Here is a 16,630-nt window from a genome sequence, read left to right as displayed (position 1 = left end):
TGTGGATACCCTATTTTGTTGAATTGGCTAAATATAGTATCTTTCGATTTATACTACTACTTTACCGTTAATAGATTTCAGTCCCACATTGGCGTGAAGTGCTAGAATTTGGCAGATGTATGAAAAAATGTGTCTAAACTTCTCTACTCTCTTTGCCAAGTTAAAATTCCAGGTCTAAACCTCCACTTTCCAACAAAAATGAAAAAACTCCCTGAAAGTTTCAACTATGTTTTAAAGCCGTTCTCAAGATGTTCAGATGTGGTATTTTGAAACCTGGCAATACGTAATGTGTTTTGGTATGCATTGCTACTTAACCATAAATACAATCTTAGTCGTATAGCAGCTATTAGTTCGAAAATTCTTATGTTGAACGGAGAAAAAGATATTTAGTTGCCTTCTTCAGCACAAAAATTGAAGTCCTCCTGCCCCTCTCCCCTTCCTTCTACTCTACCTTAGAAACTCAACTCCGGCTCCCATGCCGTTTCTGGGATATTGCAGACATTGTATTTTGATAACGTGGATGCTTGTAGTCTCTTTTGATTTTACCTCCAACTACTTGCCCAAGCCCCTGTTCAGTCTTCACTTGCCCCCCTTTAACACTCGATGACATTTTCAATTTGATACCATAATCTGTTCCCGAGATCTTGAAAATACGCCATTTTGATAATGTAGTAATATATATTGCAATTTGATTCAACTCTCCTCCCTCCCTAAAGTTAAAATTACCCGTTTACCCTTCCTCCCAGAAGATCTGAAATCCCCTTACCCTACACTCTCCCCTTCTTCTCCTTTCATCTCGCCTTCCCTAACTGTTTCTGAACGTTTTCAACTTCATTCCCGAAGTTGCTGCTGAGATATTTCAGATAAGAAGTTTCGACGACCCAGGTACTCATAGAGTCTTTGGATCTACGTCTTACCCTTTTAGATCCAATTCACTCCTCTTAACCTTGCCTGAAAGTTTCAACCTGATACTCTAAGCGACTGCCGAGGCATTGGAAATAGTTTGAAGACTCGAATGCACAATTTGTCTAGCAAATAGTCTCTAGGAACCTTTTTAACCATCAGCTAATTTACGTAACTTTGGGCCATTTTTTCTGGGGTTATGGGGGTTATGTTATCCCTGGAGGCAAATATAATAGACCTTCAACGTTTCTGAACAAAACAACAGTTTAAAAACTTAGATCCTATATCATAATACTTAAGTGTATCCTGTTGTAGAAAAAAGCACGGTAGGGACCTGTATCGGGGTCCCCTTAGCCCACTGACTTAAGGACATAACTTTCGATCCGATCAGGATACACCGTTTTCTGGGGCTAATTTTTTTTGAGGGCTTGATCATGCCATTTAGTTTTTTTTATTGTTTTCAAAGTTTTATCTGGATTGAACATGTATGCGTCAATTCACGCAATAATTAAAGTTCTGAGCTTGATATGAAACTATTTAAGAATAAATTATAGAGTTTGCAACTAAAAAGATACAAGCCAAAAAAAATATCAGTTCGAAAGACGTTTTACACGCCATAGGTTGAGCTAGCCCCATAGTGAACTCAGTAAACAATTTACTGTCAATTATTCTATTTTTTACTATAAAGCACCAAAACTATAGTTTTCTTTTAATAAAAATAAAACAAACGGTCTTAGTTTACAGTTACTCCTCCTATGAAGGAAACACCATAAAATTCTGAAAACAATTTGAAAAAAAAAATACAAAGTACTTAGGTATATCATTCCTAAAAGCGGCTTGCTTTACTTTACCGAAAACCCCCCTCCCCCCAGCCCACCCCAAATTATATATTTTCCTTGCGTTTTTGTGTTTATTGATCACGTTGATGGTTTTCTTTGCCGTTAAATCTATTTGATGAAAAGAGTGATGCATTGCGAAATGCATGGAAAATACATAACTCGGGCCATATATTTTCCCGTTAAGGAGAGGGGGGGGGGTAAAGTAAAGTGAAGTGCTTTTAGGAATGATATAGCATTTCTTCTGAGGAGGAGTAACTAAACTAGGACCAAAAAAAGATTCTTATATGTTATTTTTCTAGATTTGAACTGGAAGGCGAAGGAGACCGCTTGTGTACAGAGGAGGGTAGCTGGCAGCCATTCCCACCAACTTGCCTACCTGTGAATTGTGGAGTCCCAAAAGTAGGTTACCAAACATTTCAAATCTTTTTTTAAGGTCTAGTTATGCCAAAATTCAGTTAACGCTAAATTTTAGCACCGACGTTCAATCTATCAGGACTTTTTTTTAGGATTTAGTTAAAGCCAGCAAATCGCTCAATAATACAATCAACAAGGGTAAAGGTTTTGAAGAATGAGGAAAGTTGATATCAAATCAAAATTGTCATTCAACTTGTCATTTTGATCAAACTTGTTGTTCAATTAATGACTGGAATATGATTATTCCAGAACTTAAACTAGATTATCGTCAAAAGATTAGATATCGGAGTCATTTCTATCTGCAGAAAGTTTTATATGAAAAACAAAAAGATATTTTTTGGGGGATGTTTTTGAAAGCCAAAGCCAACAATTGCTGATGAAAGATGACAAATAATGTAAAAAAAGAAAAGAAAGATAAAGAAATCAAGAATGTAACTAATTATAAAGATCTAATAAAAAATAATCACGATTGAAGTGTATAGAAGGAATCCTTGTGACTTTGAAATACCAAATTACCTGAATGTGCAGCTTTACGGGGGATGACCACCCATAAAATACTTCGGCTTATAGATAAAAATTGGAAAAAAAATACTTTGTTCCAAATGTATGTTCGCCTTTAAAGACAAAATCACAGCAGAAGCTTCTTCTTGATTCTACTGAAGGGTTTACTTATATTTTGGCAGAGAAAATTTTTAGTTTGAAAAAGGCTTGAAAGGGGACGTTAGAAGTATATTCTGAATTAATGAATGAATATTTATTTCCCATCATACAGTTAAACAACAAAACGCGATGGAGTATTATGAAAATAAAAGAAAGAAAAAGAACGAACTATGAACACATAACATAAATATCAAAACATAATCAAATTAGTCATTTTCCAGGGATGTGAAGATGGCCGGTTTGATAAACATTCGAACTGAGAGTCCCCTGCAAGGAGGGGCTCCATAACACCGAAACGTCGAACCACGTGACCGTTTCTAAACCATCTAGGGATTTATAGAAAGTACTTGGCAAACTTAAAGTAAGATTTGCTTAGGGATTGCTTATCAACATTGGTCAAAATGTCCCAAAAAGGCGTTAGATACAGTATATGTGGAAGGGTGATACTATTGTACAACTTGGCCAGTAGCTTACGTTTAAGGCTAACTTGCGAATTCTGAAATCCTTGTGTTTTTCAAATACAAAATTACCTGAATGTGCAGCTTTACGGGAGGATAGATAGCATTAAAAGACTTCTGCACACAGATGCATTTCCATCTTTAAAGTTAAAGTCACAGCTTCTTCTTGATTCTACTGAAGGGGTTTACTTATATTCTGGCAGAGGAATTTTTTGTTTGAAAAACGCTTTGAAAGGGGACGCTAGAACTATATTTTGGAATCTTTGTGATTTTCAAATGCCAAATTAGGTTACCTGGATGTGCAGCTTTACGGGAGGATAGATAGCATTAAAATACTTCTGCATGCAGATGCATTTCCATCTTTAAAGTTAAAGTCACAGCTTCTTCTTGATTCAACTGAAGGGTTTACTTATATTCTGGCAGATGAATTTTTTGTTTGAAAAAGGCTTTGAAAGGGGACGCTAGAAGTATATTTTGGAATCTTTTTGATTTTCAAATGCCAAATTACCTGAATGTGCAGTTTTACGGGAGGATAGATAGCATTAAAAGACTTCTGCATGCAGATGCATTTCCATCTTTAAAGTTAAAGTCACAGCTTCTTCTTGATTCTACTGAAGGGTTTACTTATATTCTGGCAGAGGAATTTTTTGTTTGAAAAAGGCTTTGAAAGGGGACGCTAGAAGTATATTTTGGAATCTTTGTGATTTTCAAATGCCAAATTACCTGAATGTGCAGCTTTACGGGAGGATAGATAGCATTAAAAGACTTCTGCATGCAGATGCATTTCCATCTTTAAGGTTAAAGTCACCGCTTCTTCTTGATTCTATTGAAGGGTTTACTTATATTCTGGCAGAGGAATTTTTTGTTTGAAAAAGGCTTTGAAAGGGGACGCTAGAAGTATATTTTGGAATCTTTGTGACTTTCAAATGCCAAAATACCTGAATGTTCTGTTTTACGGGAGGATGGACAGCCTTAAAAGACTTCTTTCTACAGATAACACATGAACTGTTGGACAATTTCACTCCAACTGTACATCTTCAACATGCTGCATGCATAATTAATTGACAGGCCTGTTTTGACTATGGTCATAAATTATATCTTAAATATTATTATATCTTAAATCATATCTTAAATTATATCATAGTTGTTAACAACTATGTTAGCACGCCACGGTTCTTCATGACCACATGGTCTATTAGCTCAACAAACATTCTTAGAGGATAGATTTCTAGTGTCTCACATAGCTTTAGTCTTTGCAAAACAAATAATGGTTTTCTCTGTTTCCAAAATTGCGTGGGTGACAGATTCTATTGAAGTTCTTTCTTACTCAGATTAAAAAATGCTTCTGTTTCATGAAATTACCTTATATATGAGGGGAATATTTACCCTCTTAAACCCCCCAGTTCTTTACTCTGAAGTTTCAACATATTATGGATATTTATTATAATCTTTAGCATAAGGAGTAGGGAAGAGGTTGGCTTAAGAGGGTTACAGCTTCTCTTCGATTTAATATTCGAATCATCATAGGGGAAACTTCTGCAATCTTTATTCTAAAAGTATGTCACAAAAATATGCAAGTGAAAAAGTCTTTTTGTTTTGATGATCTAGAAAATACTGATTAATTATATTCTCGCTTTTGTTAATAGGTTCCTGAAAATGCAGAAGTATTTTACGAAGAAACTACTTTTGGAAATGAAGCTTATTATACTTGCTATGGAGGATTTCAGCTTGTTGGTAATTCATTTATCAATTTAAAATGAAATCAGTTTTCGATGGAGAATCTGGATACTGTTTACTTTTTTGTGACGTAGCCTTGCCGCTGTGGCATCACGTGGGGAATCAACAGCTTAATGATAGGCCTTCACAGACTCGTTCTTCTCATCTTATTTCTAATGATTAGTATAAATTAAATAACTTCAATCTCATTTTCTGAAAAAAAAACAATTAAGAACCTAGAAAAACCCCAAAACGCCAACCGTTAGATGGCATTGGTGCCATCTAGTGCCACTAGCGCGAGTTTCCACTCTTACAAGTTATCCAAACTCTTTTGTCTATATCTTTATTCGCTGATTTTCCCGAAATTCATTGCTTTTCCAATTCTGTTTGAGTTTTCATGCTCGTTGTGTTTCCAATTCGTCGAGTTTTCCAAAAATAATGATACAGTGTGATTCTGTTCAGGGTCGCCATTAAAAATTTGGCAATAATGGGGGTTAATGTTTTTTTTGTATTTTATGTATATTAAATAAAGTCAAAGTCGAATCCCACAATTCATAGTTTTTTTTTTAATTTACAAGTTTTAAAAAACATCCCCAAGATGTTAAATGATAATAGTATATATAATAGTATTTATGCACGCTTAATAGACATTTTAGGAGTAATGTTTAATAGTCTATATGCTTTCCCCAAGATTATAAGCTCAGGACGAGAATTGCAAGATTTTGTGAAATGTCCGAAATAGTAGCAACCCTGAGTCGCTATACTAAAAGTTTTCGTTTATTTATTTTTTTAGACGCATTTTTCAGTTTTACTTTTTATTATCTTCTTCTCTCAATAGTACCAAATCTTTAAATTCAAAGACTAATAACTATATTTATATACTGCCTACATGTAAATAAAAAAAATCAACAGGTTTAATTTTGGGGTATTCTGCAACCAATTACCACTATCAAATGTCTCCCCAGTCGTTTTGTATGGTGCTCATCTGTTTTAAGATTAATTTTAAAAAACTTTCACAAAACAAGTTTTTAAAAGAAAAGTAAAGAGCTCTATTGAGACAAAAATGAGCAAAAATAAATTCAAATAATCTTCCAAACGTAAAACTACCGCAAATCATCAATCAAAAAATAAATGAAACCCAAAGCGAACAGAAGTTACCATAAATAACCGGTTCAAACTCAAAACGAGCAAAAATCAACATGAGTAGGGCTGACAACCCCCCTGCCTTTTCAAGAATAGAACATAAACTTTACTGAAACAAACTTTACTGAAAACAAAATACGTTTTAGATGTTCTCACTTTTTTTAGTTTGACAAATAAAAAAATTGTCAAAACTTTAAGGAATAAATATCAGTATACATATATTAAACTGTCAATCCATGGTTATTTTTTTCCGCAAAGTGCAAGTTATTTTCTGGTCTTGAGATTGTTTTTAGCTTGACTCGGTTTTATTTTGTAATTTCTGCTCGTTTTGGGTTTCATTTATTTATTGATGGTGTTTTGTGGTAGTTGGAAGGGGGATGACTGTGTCAACCTTAAAGGTCTTGTTATGTGATCTTTTGACTATTTTGTGAAAAATTTGCTATCTCAAAATTTCTATCAGATGTGTTTGGGGACAACACGACGTGTGTGTGTGGGGGGGGGGGGGGTAGCTGCGCTCCGATCACTTTTACACTTAAAAAGGGCATTAAAAGTTCTGATTTCCAATGAGCCCCCTCCGAAGTTTATAAATACCTTATATGCCCCCAAGGCATAACTTACAACCCTTGCCCTGAGGGTCTTGGAGAGGGGGGTTGTCATCCTGAAGACCCCCAATGACACAATTTCTGGACCTTTCAACTGTGCTGCAAAAAATTGTTATCTCATAATTTTTGATTGGATATGTTTGGTGAAAGGATGGGTATGAGGGGGGGGGGAAGGTTCCTTCTATCTCTTCTGACTATTAAAAAGTTCACTAGCCCTTTCAGTTTTCAGTCAAATGAGTCCTTTTTGAAGTTTCTACAATAACTCCTTCTATATGAATTGCCCTGGTCTAGAATAAAAAAGTATTGTTCCCACATCACTTTTTACATAGGCAGCGCTATTGCGCTGCCTATGATACCCCTTCCGTGATGAGCCGAAATTATAGAAGCTCTATAAAAATACTTACCATTTTTTTCATCTTGTTATAAAAAATGAAAGTTTTGTTTTCCCATTTTTTTTTCCGCCAGCCTTTATTCACGGAAGTTTATACATTTAAATCCATTTCTTCCAGGGCTTTCAGTAAGGTCATGCCTTAATACAGATCGATGGATTCATGATGCTCCACGTTGTAAATATCTTTATCTAACATTTCCCTAGTCGTTTTGCACGCCGGCCTTCCGTTTTAAGACACCCCTTCCGCGTGAATCAAAATTTTTAAAAATCAGTAAAAATACTTTTCATTTTTTCCTCTTTTATAAAGAATTAAAGTTTTTCTTTCCCATTTTTTTAACGCCAGCCTTTATTCACGGATATTCATACATTTAAATCAATTTCTTCCAGGGTTTTCAGTAAGATCATGCCATAGTACAGGTCGCTGGGGTCATGATCCTCCAAATTGTGTCGAGGTATTTTGCTCAAATCCTCTGCCCATAGAAAATGGAAAAATCGTATCAGTCAGTCCCTACAGTCCAGGGGACAACCCAGTTTATGTTTGTGACCCAGGTTATCAATTAAGTGGAAACATACCTATGTGCACTGAAGAAGGACTCTGGGACCATGGTGAAGTACGCTGTGAGCCGCTGGAGTGTGAAACACCACCTAGCGTTGAAAAAGGCTATTATGTTGCCAAAATGAAACTAAAAATAGAAGATGAGACGTGGACAGTGCCGTATATCACAGGAACTCAGTTGAATTACTTCTGCGAGTAAGTATTAATCAATTATTTTTTTTATACTTTCTTCTTATTGTCCATTTTTGATTATTTATTTTTCCTAATTTCTCTTGTTCTGTTTATTTTACTATCCAAACCGCTTGTTGGAAGACATGCATAAAAAAACGTGTAGCGCATGCACTACTATTTTTGTGAGAAGTGGAGAAGCATATATTTGTCACGTCTCCAGACTGCAAAATATAAGTTCACTTACCTCTCTCTCCCCTCCCCCCCCCCCCCCAAAAAAATGTGATCAATTCAATCCCCCAGTTGTATGAATAAACATAGTATGAATGCCAAAGTTCTAATGAAGTTTGTTGCATTTTAATTAAATTAATTTAAACAAAAACAAATGAAATCTACAAAAGAAGTTTCTCAATAAGACCCAAAACAAACAGAAACTACCATGAATAATTAAGCCAAACTTAAAACGAATAGAAATCACAATAAACAGGATTTGGACTAACGTCCTCTAAGCCCTCTAAAAGCCAAAACGTCATTTTGCGCTTTACTAAAAAAAAAATATGTTTTTAACATTTCATCCCTTATAGCGGCAATAAATCCGAACTTTCTCAGAATTTCCGGAACAAATATGATTATATATTAAAAAAATCTATTTACATCCTTCTTTTGTTGTTGATCCTTTGACACATGGAAACCACATTGTACAAAATACATCTTTGTGTAATGATAAGACAAATATGGCATTCCTCTGTCCTGGACTGTAAGTGATACAGAGAGGCAGATACTGGCTCTGGAAAATGAATCTGATCATTACCTTGTCGTAGCAATACTTCAGCAGAAAATGTCATCCAGGAATAGAACACACCCCAGGTATAAATATGATACAAAGGAGTTAGAAATCCAAGCACGTGAAGCTGAGATGGATATCGAGTTGAAAAATAGGTTTGAAGCTTTCACCATACTCCAAGATAAGACTGAAGATTCTGATTCGGGCACTGAAAAATTTAAAAGTTTTATGTAAAAAAAAACTAAGTAGTAACGCCAGAAGCAGCCTCAAATTACTCAAAAGCATCCCTAGACCTAGAGGAGTTAAAACTTATTTTTAGGAAAGGATCAGGGTGCAGCCATTATAATATCTATTATTTACTTGTTTTAGATTTTATAACAGCACTTGACTCAGTGCTTTAACCGCTACTATAGGAGGTCATGCTTAAAGACGGAGTCTCATGCACGGTAATCCTGGTTTAAGACTACTAAAAGAACTCTTAAAGTAACGTTGATAATTTCGGAGACCACACTGCCTTTCCATGACGATAAATAAAAGTTCAAATAGGGATAAAATCCTTTTAATAGACAGTGTTTTTTATAAGAGTGATAGAAATTCACAAAAATACCATATATTTCGGTCACATATACAGTGACCGTCATATATGGTATAAATATATGGTATTTTTGTGAATTTCTATCACTGTTATAAAAAAACACTGTCTATTAAAAGGATTTTATCCCTATTTGAACTTTTATTTAAAGTAACGTTTGCATGTTTGGGAACCCACAAAGCAGTTGTGCCAGAACAGAGTAGGCCTGGCCATTAGCATCCCTCAAACTAAGCACCTGCCTACAGTTTCAAATTCGTCAATCGCCATAAACGGACAACAGTTTGAACAGGTAAGAAAACTTAGGTACCTTAGAACACTGATTACTATAAAGGATGGGCCTCGAGCAAAATCTTGGATAAAATAAGCAAAGCATGGAGCACTTTCAACCAACTGCGAAATCCATAATGGTCCAGAAGACAGATCAGCCTGAAGACCAAAATCCAAGTCTATGTGGCGTGTATCCGCTCCATTTTGTCGTATAGATGCGAAACCAAGCCGCTAAAGGCAGAACAAGATCGCGTCACTCCACATCTCTGATTGAAAGTACTTAAGAGCCATTTCCCGCTTCAAACTAGCCAAAGGATAAGCAACGACCGTCTAATGAAAATATGCAGTTTGGAGCATTCATTATCCACTGTCGTCAAGAATAGAAGGCTGAGGTGGTTTGGGCACGTTATGGGGTGCCCGATTGAGAACATCACCCAGTAGTTCCGTGAATTTAAACCCCATTCGCAGTGGAAGAAACAACAAAGAGGTCAAAGTAAATCATGTAATGCCACGGTGAGGATTCTGGAAGTACGGACGTACATGGGACAAATCGTGGCTGGAAATCGTCTTCCTCTAACAGACGATCGAAGACAGGGACAGAATGTGGTCCAACATATCCTTGGTGGCGATATGGCCTGAACAACATGTGCCTCGACTCAAGTAAGAAGTAAGTCTTCAAAATACACATCGTTTTCAATGAAATGCAAGTTACATTCAAGCCCGTTGGAGATTTTAAAAAGGAAGGAAAGGGATAAGTAGCACTATTGTTATTTATAAACCTTTGTTAACCTTGTGATATAATTTTTATTTTTTTATGATTGTTGATACTATGACGCATAAAAAAACAATGCTCGAAATTTAGTCAAGCGCTAATGACGCTCTGTCCTTTAGAAGGCTTAGGGGCTTTAGCCCTACTTCTGTTTGTGAGATTTTCAATTCGTTTAAATTGGGCTTGATAATTCATCGTAATTTCTTTTCGTTTGCTGTCTCGTTTTATCATTGATATTGATTTCTAATCGTTTTAAATTATTAATTTCTTATTGCTCGTCTGTTTATTAATTCAGTTATTAATTACTCGTTTTAAAGCTTAAATATTTATATTTTTCTACATCTGCTGGTCTATTCTTCACCTTTTTTCTTTACTTTTGGTTATATTTGGCTCTTACCTCTATTTTTATAACCTGATATATTTTGGAATGCTCAATTTAATATATGGATTTTTTTGAAGAAGTTTTTTTTAAGAAAAGAGTAGGTGACATTAAATAAATTATGAGATATTGTTAAAGAAAATTTGAAAGTCACCGAGAGGAGAGGAGGTGGGAATAAAAAAAAGACAGGTTAAAGTCCGTTACTTAAAAAAAAAAAAAAAAAAAAAAAAATAATTGGCTCTGCTTTTTTGAGAAACTTTTTTTAGAACACTTCCTGAAAAAATTAATTTCCAGTACTTTTTAATTGATATTGTTTTTTTCGGTTAAGAAAAATATTATTTCTAAAGTTTTTTTTTCGGTTTTTATGCTTGAGGATGAATATTTTGGCTTGTTATTTCTTTGAGCTGATAATGGTCTCCCATAGGTTCGAGCTAATCAGACACCAAGAATCAAACATTTCCCCCTTTTCCAAAGTAAGACTTGTACATAAATAACGGGCCATTTGTATTTTTTACGACACTTTTTCTAGGGGTTTGTGAGTGTCATGTCATCTCCGGAGACATATTTGTTGCAGATTTTATTGGTTTTAAATAAATTGGCTATCTCAAATTTTGATCGTATTTCACAAGGGATGTGTGGGCCGGGTAGGTAAAACCTGCAGTGGAGGGGGGGCTGTACTCCTACAAACCCCTTGGGACTCTTAAAAAGCCCACTAGATCTTTTAATAACCCAATTTAATGGCCCATTTCTTTTCTGGGTCTATTCTTCACAAATCCCACATAGTGCCTATTGATTAGACACTAAGGTTTCTACTTGACACCCTTAGCTGTTCCTGATATATTGCACATAAGAACTTTTGACAGGCTGGGTAGAAATGTTGTCTTTTTATTTAGTTCAATATCTCCCTTAAAATTCTCAGAATCTTTCACACTTAGTATTCTTAACCGCTCCTGAAATATTGCAGAAACACCTTCCTGACAACCTGAATGTAGATAGTGGCTTTTGATTTAGCTCAACATCCTGCTCAAAATTCCTTGAAGTTTCGCCTTGATACCCTTAGTGTTTTTGGAAACTTGGAATAAAACACACCCCCCCTTTCCCAATAATAAATCTTTTCTGTAAACAGTGGATAACCTACATAATTTATAGCCCTTGCCCAGGGGTTTCGGGGGTCATGTCAGTCCTGGAGGCATTGTTATTCAACTCTCCGAATAATGTGAACAAATTGGCTGCTTCAGAATTTTGACTAGACGTCTCCGAGGGTTGATGAGGGAGGAGGGGGGGGGGCTTAAAAAGGGCCATAGGAGGGAGCAATTGATCATCAGACTATTAAAAGTACATTAAAACTTCAATTTTTGTCGAATGAGCCCCCTCCGAAATTTCTATAACAACGCTATCCATAATAAATCGCCTAGTAAAAAAAGAAACAAAATAAACAATTTAAGGAAGCCACTTTGCTGTTTCTTAGGCAGGGTTAATGTGCTGTTTATGACCAACTGATTGTATACAACTTCTAATATGAGAATTACTCGCTTGTCTTCAGGTTTATGTATGGAATAAACGAAAACACTTACCTCTTTATTGTTATCAAATAACCAACAGATTGTGATTGTAAGAGTATTTCGAAGAAATATTGCCTCTAACTACCCTTTGTATTACGTCAAACTATTGTGCTGGGAGTTACGAATACTTACCAATGACATTAAGAAGATTATCATTCTTTTAGCTCTTGAATGGTCGACTGGACCTAAACCTACTTAAGTGGTTTGGGGAAAATCATATAATTTGCCTTTAATTTTTTTTCCAAAAATATTTTCTTTATTAGTAAATCAGAAAAACAGAAAATAAGTAAAGGTGAAATGGTTTCAATTCTAGGAGTAAGTATCCTAGTGCTGCTGATAATGCTATATTATACACAATATTTATAATACTCGTGGATTGAACCGATGTCCCGCAACTGAAACAGAACTCAGAACGGAAACTCAGAATGGAATTGAAACTGAAACATAGGAAGGCGAAAGCGGTGAAATTAGGCAATATCAAATTGTAGCTCAAGAGTTTTTTTCAGAAAGCTCATAAAATGAATCTCGGATGGCTTTTAATTTGCCAAGTATTTCTTCTGGTTTTCAATAATGTGCTGCTTTGCTTAAGGCGTCTCACAGGTCATAGTATCGGAGGTATCATCAATTTTTCGTCCTTTAATTGGCTATAAATCCTCGACAGACTGCATATCCCCTTGGTAAGAAATTATTTTGAACAGCAAGAAATTGTTGATATTGTCAATTAGTCTAGCGAAAACCAAACTAACAAACTAGCAGTTTTATCATCTAAAATGATCGCTGTAACCGCGCAGGGTGAAATTATCAAAGCTTAGATTCGAATGAATATTTGAATTACATTCAGTCCATCAGTCAATCTCATGAAACTAAACTCCAGTCAGACTAAACTTCAATCTTATGACTGCCCGTCATAAGCTAAATTGTGTGTTACCCTGGGTAAGCTAAAATGTGTCACTCTTCTGGTGGCCTTGGAAAAATTGTAAAAGCATTTTGATTTTGAGATAATTGTTTTTTGTTTTTTTATCCCCGTGTGGTAGATATCTTTTTGTGTTATTTATTATGCATAGTACTTTGCTACGGCTTCATTATTTGGTGGATATTTAACAGTGGCTGACAATTCATCCCTTTTTTAGTATTTTTTCCTTCTTCTTTCTCCCTACATTCGTTGCTTTGTTGAATTTGTTGCTGCATATTCTTTTGCTTTTCAAATTTGTTAGTTGAATAAATCTATGTGTTATCTATAGATGATCAACCTCCCATTAATACTGCTACTATACTATTATAGTGCCAAAAGACTGGATATAAATAAGAGTGTTCATGAGACTTCACTACCCCACCTCTCTCTTTTTCTCTCCCTCTCTCTTTCTCTCTCTCTCTCCCTCTCCCACTCTCTCCTCTCTTTCTCTCTCTTTCTCTCTCTCTCTCTCTCTCTCTCTCTATCTCTTTCTTTATCCCCCTCTTTGAGTAAAGTTTTTAATCTCAGTAAGGCTCTGTTCTCACTTGTGTATAGTGAAAAATAATTGTCTAGACAGCATCATTAGAACCAATCATATTTACTTAATAAAGAAAACAAAACAGACTATCATTGGTCAAAAATGATTTTGCATAGACGTTGATGTATTGATGTACACATTGAGGCATGTAAGGGAATTCAGCTTAAAGCAAACAGATTGCTAGTAACTTTCACTTTTTTAGAGATGACTTTACTGCGGTTATAAATTCAGAGTTAACATTTCTTGCTGGGTATAGCTGGAGCAATGTTGAAACACTAAGCTCTTGTGAGTCAAATAAATGTCCTGTTTAGCGACCTTCTAAGTTTTATTTTTCTAGAGATGGCTTTACTATTGTCGGAGATTCAGAGTTGACATGCCTTGGTGGGTATGGCTGGAGCAATGCTGAAACACTTGGTACTTGTGAGCCTGTTAAATGCCCTTCTCTACCTAATCTCCTGAATGGTTATACGGTCCCTGAAGGGTTCGAAGCTGGTAAAGCAGTGGAGTATTTTTGCAATAAAGGTTTTCACCTGCAAGGAAATAAGAATAGAGTAAGTGCCTTATTTTATGTACAAACGTGATACTTATCTAGTGTTGTATAGACATAGTGTTGTATTCTGAATTAAATGTTTTGTAAATTACATCTTAAAAACAATAAATTTGCTCGTTTAAGGTTTGTCTCAACTCTGGCTCATGGAATGGAGAAGATCCAGAATGCCTCCTTGAAGGATGTAGCAGTCTTTCTTCACCTGAGAATGGCTTTATTAAAGATTATGATTCTAAAATTGGGTCTGTTGCTGAATACGGGTAGGTTTGCTTACTTTGAATTGAATACAATAATAATGAAAATAAAATGATTTTCTATGCCATGGATCATGTAAAGTGATCTTACTAATATAGCAGAAAAGGTCGATTAAAAATGCCATATAAAATCGATTAAAAATGCCACATTGCTCTTTTATTCGTTCTCTCGCTCTTCATTTTCCGTTATTTTCAAGTTCGCCCAGTACTGTTTTTAAGAAACAGAAGTCTTTTTGTAGGTATCCAGGACACACGAAAAACAATTTTGAATTGTTGTGAATATTGAAGCTCAATGAATCAGATATTTCTAGGATATAACTCATAAGATGCATAAAATAAATTATAGCCCAAGCCATATTTATAAAATAAGTTATAAGATATATAATAAGTTATGAATATATATAAATATAAAATATGTTAATATAGAATAGACAAAACAAGTTATAAGATATATTTATAAGACATAGAATAAGATATAAGAAATATAATAAGTTATAAATACGTTTAAATCTAAGATATATAAAATAAGTTATAAAATATATTTATTAGATATAAAATTAGATTTTGAGAAAAAAATGAAATAGGTTATAAGATGTATATTAATCTATAAAGCTATATGAATCTAAAGTATAGGCCTATAATATATATAAATATCAGCTATATGACATATAAAATAAGTTATAAAGAATATTTAGGAGATATAAAATAAGATATAACAAATCTTGGAAAAAGAAAGAAAGTTCTCAATATCGTAGGTACCGAATGAGATAGGAGAAAAAATGGATAGATGCATCGATAGAACTTGCCTACCAACAACTATTCAGCATTGTAAAGGATTAAAAAAAAAAACTTACATCCCAAATAGACACAATTTTGTGTATCTCAGATTAGGAAAGTTAGCCTTAGTCATGAAAAACGAGCGAAAGCCACTATTTGGCTTTTGAGCTTTTGTTTTTGAGCGAAAAGAATCTAACTAATGCCAAAATAAGTTGATTGCTTACTTACTTAGGTCCCGGCCATCCTCTTGGGACGTTTTGGGGTCACTCCTCTTGCTAGCTCATGCGTAAGGGCTCGGTGCATTGCTTTGTCTGGTGCGATACGTGATAACTGGGCTAACTTGACGTTGTCGAAGTGGAAGTTCTCCATCCATCATTTTCGTGGTCTGCCTGGTGGACGAAGGCCATGGAGGGATCCTTCGAGGGTGATTTTTGGGAGACGCCTCGGCTCCATTCGCTTGACGTGGCCGAACCAGCGCAGTTGTTGTTTCTTGATTTTACTGAGAATGGTTTCAGTGGACTGGAGCTTTTGATGTACTTCCACATTTGTGGTTCGTTCAGTATATTTGATTCTAGTAATGCGCTGGAGGCATCTCGTCTCAAAGCTAGTAGTTTTCCCTCGTCTTCGGTTCTCAGGGTCCATGTTTCGCATCTGTAAATAACTATGGGGATTGCTAAACTGTTTAATAGGCGTAACTTGAGTTGTTTCGGATAAGTGGACCCTTTTCCAGAGGTTCGCTAGTCTTCGGAAGCTAGAGCTGGCAAGTGCAAGTCGATGTTTCACGTCAGAACTATGAAAATTATCTGAGGAGACTTGGCTACCAAGGTACAGGAAGTGGTCTACCGTTTCAACTTGTCTCCTGCCTATGGGGATAATGGACGGGTTGTCCAATTTCTGTCTCGTAGGTACCATGACTTTGGTCTTGCTGGCATTGATCTCCATCCCGAATGGCTTTGTGGTATTGTAGAGTTTGATAGCTTGTGCCTGCAGTTCTTGTGTAGATTTGGCTAGCACATCTAGATCAGCGTAGGCAAGATTGTCTATTAGTAGCCCTCCTATTGTTGCACCATATTCCGACTGCATCAGTGACAGAGCGGCATTTAGAAAGAGGTTGAAGAGATCTGGTGATAAGATGCAACCCTGGAGAACTCCTGACAAAGTTGGGAACTCTTCTGACGGCCCATCAGCGGTTACCACTTGGCTTCGTAACTGGTCGTACAGACTCTTGATTATTCGGACTATCTCAAAAGGGATCCCGTAGTGAAGGAGGATATGCCAGAGTCCTTTGCGCCATATCAGGTCAAATGCCTGACGGAAATGAACGAATAGTTAGTAATCAATCAATCAATCGATTTATTT

The 16,630-nt window shown here is 35.6% G+C and overlaps 1 protein-coding gene across 2 annotated transcripts in view; it reads left to right on the top strand.

The window, feature by feature from the left end:
• LOC148944646 (sushi, von Willebrand factor type A, EGF and pentraxin domain-containing protein 1-like) overlaps positions 1 to 16,630 on the top strand; it is a 193,227-nt gene that overhangs the window by 72,133 nt on the left and 104,464 nt on the right. For both annotated transcript variants that reach the window (XM_089099707.1, XM_089099708.1), the window contains exons 10-14: positions 2,042 to 2,141; positions 4,921 to 5,008; positions 7,514 to 7,877; positions 14,031 to 14,244; positions 14,367 to 14,500. In XM_089099707.1, the coding sequence (XP_088955833.1) occupies positions 2,042 to 2,141; positions 4,921 to 5,008; positions 7,514 to 7,877; positions 14,031 to 14,244; positions 14,367 to 14,500 (900 nt within the window). The remainder of the gene's footprint in view (positions 1 to 2,041; positions 2,142 to 4,920; positions 5,009 to 7,513; positions 7,878 to 14,030; positions 14,245 to 14,366; positions 14,501 to 16,630) is intronic.

The sequence above is a fragment of the Artemia sp. Qi Xiang Cuo genome, chromosome 14 (genome assembly GCF_049724085.1).
Source record: "Artemia sp. Qi Xiang Cuo chromosome 14, ASM4972408v1, whole genome shotgun sequence".
NCBI classification, from domain to species: domain Eukaryota; kingdom Metazoa; phylum Arthropoda; class Branchiopoda; order Anostraca; family Artemiidae; genus Artemia; species Artemia sp. Qi Xiang Cuo.
This window is presented reverse-complemented; position numbering and strand designations above follow the sequence as displayed.